Source organism: Durio zibethinus, chromosome 22 (assembly GCF_047325235.1).
Source record: "Durio zibethinus cultivar Kanyao isolate XHJ-2024 chromosome 22, ASM4732523v1, whole genome shotgun sequence".
Classification (NCBI taxonomy): Eukaryota; Viridiplantae; Streptophyta; class Magnoliopsida; order Malvales; family Malvaceae; genus Durio; species Durio zibethinus.
Genome location: NC_143183.1, coordinates 1,267,681 through 1,273,680, shown reverse-complemented (window position 1 = coordinate 1,273,680; position 6,000 = coordinate 1,267,681). Strand labels below are relative to the sequence as shown.

The window sequence follows — 6,000 nt, the reverse complement described above, 5'->3', positions numbered from 1 at the left end:
TTAACTTAAAATTTGAATAATCTATTTATCTTCAAATTCTTTTTCATTTTTTATCAAAAAAATATTAATCTAATTATAATATTAATATTTAAATAAAACAAAATATATCGGGAAACATACAAGATTTAGCTTTCAACCTTGAACTCATTGTGAGCCCACATAATTTTCGTTAAGCAAACATTAGCTTATCCTTGCAATGAGTGAATAAGTAAGTGGAGTGTCGTGTCCTCCTCGATAAAGACTTTCACTTACCTATCAATTATCAATGCATTTACAAATAAAACTAATAAAGTGTTGCATCTTTTAAACTTTATTATGATTGCAATTATTGGCAATGACGTGTCGTACAAGTTAATTATTTTATGGAAATGTAGTAAATTAGATTTATAAAATTAAAAACTATACATACCATTAATAAAGAGAATCAAAAGTTAATTATTCCCATTTTAATGGGTTTTTTTAGGTCATAGGTTTCGTTTTAACTCTCTCATTCTATAAGATTTCAAAACAATTACAATAAGATATCCCAATTGTTATTTCATTAAATAATATGGCCCAAGTTCTAATTTTGTTACCGATAAAATGACGTATGTGGCAAAGATTAAAAGAAAACCATTAAAAAGGCAAGATCTTAACCCTATCTATATCCTAGATTATATCACTGTAATTGGACAATGGACATTGCTCTGTTCCACCCGTACATCAAATTAATTTGAACTTAGGAAAAAATGAGGAGCAGAATCAAAGTAAGCAAAGGGGAATGTTTACATCATTTTCCGAACATTAAATATTTCTAACCAAATTTAGTGAATGAACTGTTTGATAAGACCGCAACCTTTTTTTTTTTTTTTTCAATTGAAGACCATAAAGTTACACATATCTGTGTGTCGGCTCTCTTTAATTTGAAAGCTAAATGACCAGTCGACAAGCTCACATGGAAAGGTTGCAAACATGTACGTGGCTTTCCTAAAATACTTTTTTTGTTGGATAATTCTCTTGCCAACATCAACGAGTGCTTCAGATTTATTTTTTTAATAAAAAAATATTAAATTTAAATTTTATTGATAATTATTTAATGAAATTATTTCAAATAAATAATTTATTATCTTTTATTTTATATTATTAAATATAATATATTTTATCTTAATATGAAAATTGAATAACTTATATACTTTAAAATTTAAACAAATCACTTCCCATTTTAATGATTAGAGAAAAAAAAAATTGTATCTCCAATCATGGACAAAGCAACAATCCAATAGCCAATATCTAGGTTTAATATGTAGTTTTCCTTTTTTTTTTAATGAGAAAATTTAATAATTTATTCATGACCACATCTTTTTTATTTACTCTTATATATACCAAATATAATTTTTTATATCTTTGAATTAAAATTAAAATTAAAATTTATTTAAATTAAAATAATATTTTTAAAATTAATAATCCAAAAAAAAAAAGTTATACTTATATAAAAGAATCTTATATATAATAAAATGATTTGAAAAAAATTAATTTGCTCAATTTCTTGATACCTTACTTATAGATCTCAAAAAGGAAGAGTGGCAAAGGCAATGATAATTTTTGTTTATTGGGAGTAAAAGAGTGGAATTTAATTAGTTATTAGCAATATTCCACTATTTGAAACACTTTATTCATTTTTGGCAACTCCAATTCTAAATTTGGCCATTTCTTTCTCTTATCAACCTTGTGAATCTAAATATAGGCAGACAAAATGCAATTTGCTGGCACCAACAAGAATTTCCTCATTATAAACACAAGATACACGAGGGCTGAAGTGCTCTTTATCAATTTAAAAAGTTCAGTCGGTGATTTTTTTTATAAAATCATTTTGAATGTAAAATTTATAATTATTATTTTTTAAATTATTAAATATAATATATTTTATTTTAATTTAAAAATTAAACAACTTATTGATTGTAAGTTCTCGTACTAAAATAAAAATTATGAACTTAATTTAATTCAACAAATCCATATAATTATTTTTGAAAATTCAATTAAATAAAATTAAATTTCACAACTTTTGAATAAGAAATTGATTTCTTATTTAAAGTGCTGGTTTTTTCCGCTTTCCTTAAGAGTGACAAAGAAAAAAAAAAAAGAACAAAAATAAATCACAATAAAGTGAAGTAAATGTAAAGGCAAAATATTAAGTACAAAATATATATATATATATAATTTAAAATTATCGTAATTGAGATTGAAAGTTAAAGCCGGGCAAAACGAGATGCAGAAAACCCGGTTAATGAATTTGGGTTTGCTCCGATTCGTCGGACAAGCTAGACGGTTTGTATTTTTTTTTTTAATTGTTCTTTTATTTTGGGTTGAATATATAAATATATTACAGCGGCCGAGACCATTTTTTCCGACCGGTTCTCAGCTCTGCCAATGAAATTCTCTATCAATTACCCAGAAATCTGCCTTGCTTCAGCTCTATATACCAAATCGGAGAGCTTTGGTTTTAATTTATCTTTCCAAATTTCACCACCTGGCCCAGCGTTAATCTCCCGTCGTCCCACCTGCACCACTACCAGCTTTTCCGTCAACTGATGAATATCTACGGCGAGAACAAAATTACTATTCTGTCCTTCTAACTGTATCCCTCTCTCTTTTCTCTTTTTTGCCTTCACGTTCTCTATTCTTCCGACCTCTTCCTCGATTCTCTCTAATATTCTCTCCGGTTTCTCCCCCGATATGAACCGCTCTCTCCGGACCGAAAACTCGCCCTCGTTGAACAAACCGGAGAGGTCGAAACCGGATGAAAAGGAGATTATGTCGAAGGCGTTTAAGCATTTGGAGCTTTGGGTTTCTTCCTTTAACTCAAAATCTTCGGTGTGGAATTTGATTTCTTTGTAATCTTTCTTGAACCAAGGATCGTTGATGATTTCATCGACGGTGATCCTTGTTTCAGGGTTGGTATCGAGAAGCCGAGATATAAATCGCCGGAGATCAGGAGACGTCCATTTCGGGAACCGGAATTCGCCTTTGTAAATCCTACGGTACATAACCATCAGGTTGGGATCGTTGAACGGTAGATATCCGGCGTGGAGAACATACAGAACAATGCCACATGACCAGACATCGACTTTTGCGCCGTCGTATCCTTTCTTCGCTAGAATCTCAGGTGCCACGTAAGCTGGGGTTCCGCACAAAGTATGGAGGAGGCCATCGGGTTGGATCTGATCCGTTACCGCACTGAGTCCGAAATCCGTTATTTTTAAATTCCAGTTTTCGTCTAAGAGGAGATTTTCCGGTTTCAAATCACGGTGGAACACGCCTCTTGAGTGACAAAATCCAACGGCCGAAATCAACTGCTGGAAATACCTACGGCTGAGATCTTCGCTGAAACGTCCCCTTGAAATTCGCGTAAACAACTCCCCACCTTTGGCGTATTCCATTACGACATAAATCTTGGTCTTGGTAGCTAACACCTCGATGAGTTTGACGATGTTAGGGTGGCGCAACCGGCGCATGATATCGATCTCCCTCTTAACTTGCGCCACGAATCCTCCTTTGAAAACCTTCTGTTTGCTCACTGCTTTGATCGCCACGCTCTGCCCTGTCCTCACGTTGCGTGCGTGGTAAACTTTTGCAAAAGCCCCACATCCCAGCAACTTCCCAATCTCGTACTTTCCGAACAGCGTCATCTCCGACAACTCATTGGTTGTACTGGAACTGGCCGCGTTTTCGATCTCTGTCATTGTCCGAAACCTTTCCTTAAATCTTTAACAAAACCCCATGAAACTACAGTTTAACTCAATAATTGAGATTCTTAACAATCACGAAAAACCGGTTCTGTTTTTGGGTTTTCGACCTTATCGTCTGAGAAAATAATTTACGGTTTCCGAAATGGAAAAGATAAAGGAGAAGAGAAAATGAAAGAGGGAATTAATCTGAACTAAAAATTGGGTTGCGGGGAGAATTGGTAAATGGAGAGGGAAACGACTGCTTTTGGAACCCATTTATCGAAGGTGGAATAGGTATTTTTGTCTTTATGTTAGTTGCCACGTGGATTTTTGTTTTTTAATTAATTAAGTTTTTGTTTTTATTTGTGCTTTTTATAAAGTTTAAATTTTGTTGTGTTGAGGGTAACGGGTGACGTGAAGACAAATTGTAGCCACCCACGTATCACGGTTTCTTTCGCGGGAATATAACATTAGTCGTTGTTAACTACAGTCAAGGGATCCGTGTAAACACGAAAGGTGAATTAATCAAACACAAACTTCTATACTCTTCTCTTTTTTCTTTTTTTTTCAATTTCAAAGGTCAAAAAAGCATTTAATTCTTTTTTTTTTTGGTTAAAATAGTATGTTTTAAATTTGGATCAACTATACAAATTTGGGAAAACCTCAAAATTTTTCTTTTTTCTTTAATGAAATATATTCAAATTTGGGACATAAGTTAGCTTAATAAGTTTGATGTTGTTTTTGATTTTTTTTTTTCTTTTTTCGGCTTGTAAGACTCCACAACATATTTCTACTTTCTTTGGATATTCCGAATAATTTCAATTATCCAAATAAATAAATAAATATATTCCAATTTGAATCACTTTGAATTTAATGTAATTACAATTTTTTTATTTGTTTTTATTGGAAGGTTCTCTTTAGATTCAATCATTCATCATTGTAAAATTAATTTTTTAAAAATAAACTTATTATTGTAAGTCACAAACAAACAATTTCCAACAAATCCTATATATATATAATATTATAAGATACAATTTCCAACTATATATATAATAATAAAAATATACGCAACTTGAAAATTATAATGAATTATCTTCAAAGGTCAAAATCATTAAATTTTGGCAATAATGTAAAAATCTTGATAGGAAATGAACTTATATATTAACCACAAAATGGAAAAGAAGTTTTAGACAAAGTCCAAATTACTATGTCAACCTTATATTAATAATAGTGGTCCAATTTAAATAATAAAATAATTGTAATATTGACCGATTTTTATTACATGGGAATTTAGAAAGCATTACTTTCTAGAATTTAACATAGTCAAATATTGATGAGATTTTTCATTTTGAAATAAAAACCAAATGGTAAGATTTATCTTTGATAAAATGAAAGTTGAATGCCAACGAATTACAGCGGTTAATTTTTAATTTTTATTAATATTATAAATATATAGTTAAAAGAAACAAAAATGGTATAATTAGTAAATATTAATTAATTGATTTGCTTTAAAATGTCATGTTTATATTAATTATTTTTGTTCAAAAAAAGTGAAAATTTAAAGGAAAATTATGTATTATTATGATGAAAAATTATCTTATACACTAATTAAAACATATTGAAAATAATTAATAAAACATATTTTAATTATTTTAAATTTATTATAAAATCTAAAATTTTATGATAAATAAAATAATAATTTTATTATTATTGATGATGTTATTGCTTACAATCAAATGGTGCCTTCTCTAAACTGTCAACACAAAGACAAAGCATTGTCCTTACGTTTTATTACGCTTTCGTGTGAATTCAATTCCACGCTTAAACAATGTGATTTTAAACCAAGCTTCTTTAATCTCTCGTACGATTGAACACGTTTTAATCAACGGAATGCACTTTAGGAACATTTTGAAAACCTTTTTATTTGGTTATAAATCAAATTTCATTGATTTTGTTAAATTAGTGTTATATATATCGAGTAAAAAAATATTTTTTTGAGATTTAATAATCTAAAATATAATACGATAATATAATACAAATACAATAAAATATAAAAATAACACGATTTAAAATTTTAATAATTATTATATATGAACATAACAGAACAAAAATATATATTTTATATTTTTATATTCACATAAATTATAATAAATAATTTTTATATAAAATATTATATAAATACATGAATTTTAATATTTTATATAATACGAGTATATAAATTATTAAATTTATTTTTATTATTGCTTTTCATTTTTATCTAAAAAATTGGATCCAATAAATTTTCTAAAATTACGTT

The 6,000-nt window shown here is 28.9% G+C and overlaps 1 protein-coding gene across 1 annotated transcript; it reads right to left on the bottom strand.

The window, feature by feature from the left end:
* Window positions 1–2,167: 2,167 nt before the first annotated feature.
* Window positions 2,168–4,238, bottom strand: LOC111307628 (CBL-interacting serine/threonine-protein kinase 14-like). The gene has a single exon (XM_022905676.2). The coding sequence runs from the start codon at window positions 3,717–3,719 to the stop codon at window positions 2,424–2,426; it is 1,296 nt and encodes a 431-aa protein (XP_022761411.1). The 5' UTR covers window positions 3,720–4,238; the 3' UTR covers window positions 2,168–2,423.
* Window positions 4,239–6,000: the final 1,762 nt, after the last annotated feature.

Excerpts from the sequence above, each read along its gene's own strand:
- LOC111307628 (XM_022905676.2), bottom strand. The coding sequence starts at position 3,719 with ATGACAGAGATCGAAAACGCGGCCAGTTCCAGTACAACCAATGAGTTG.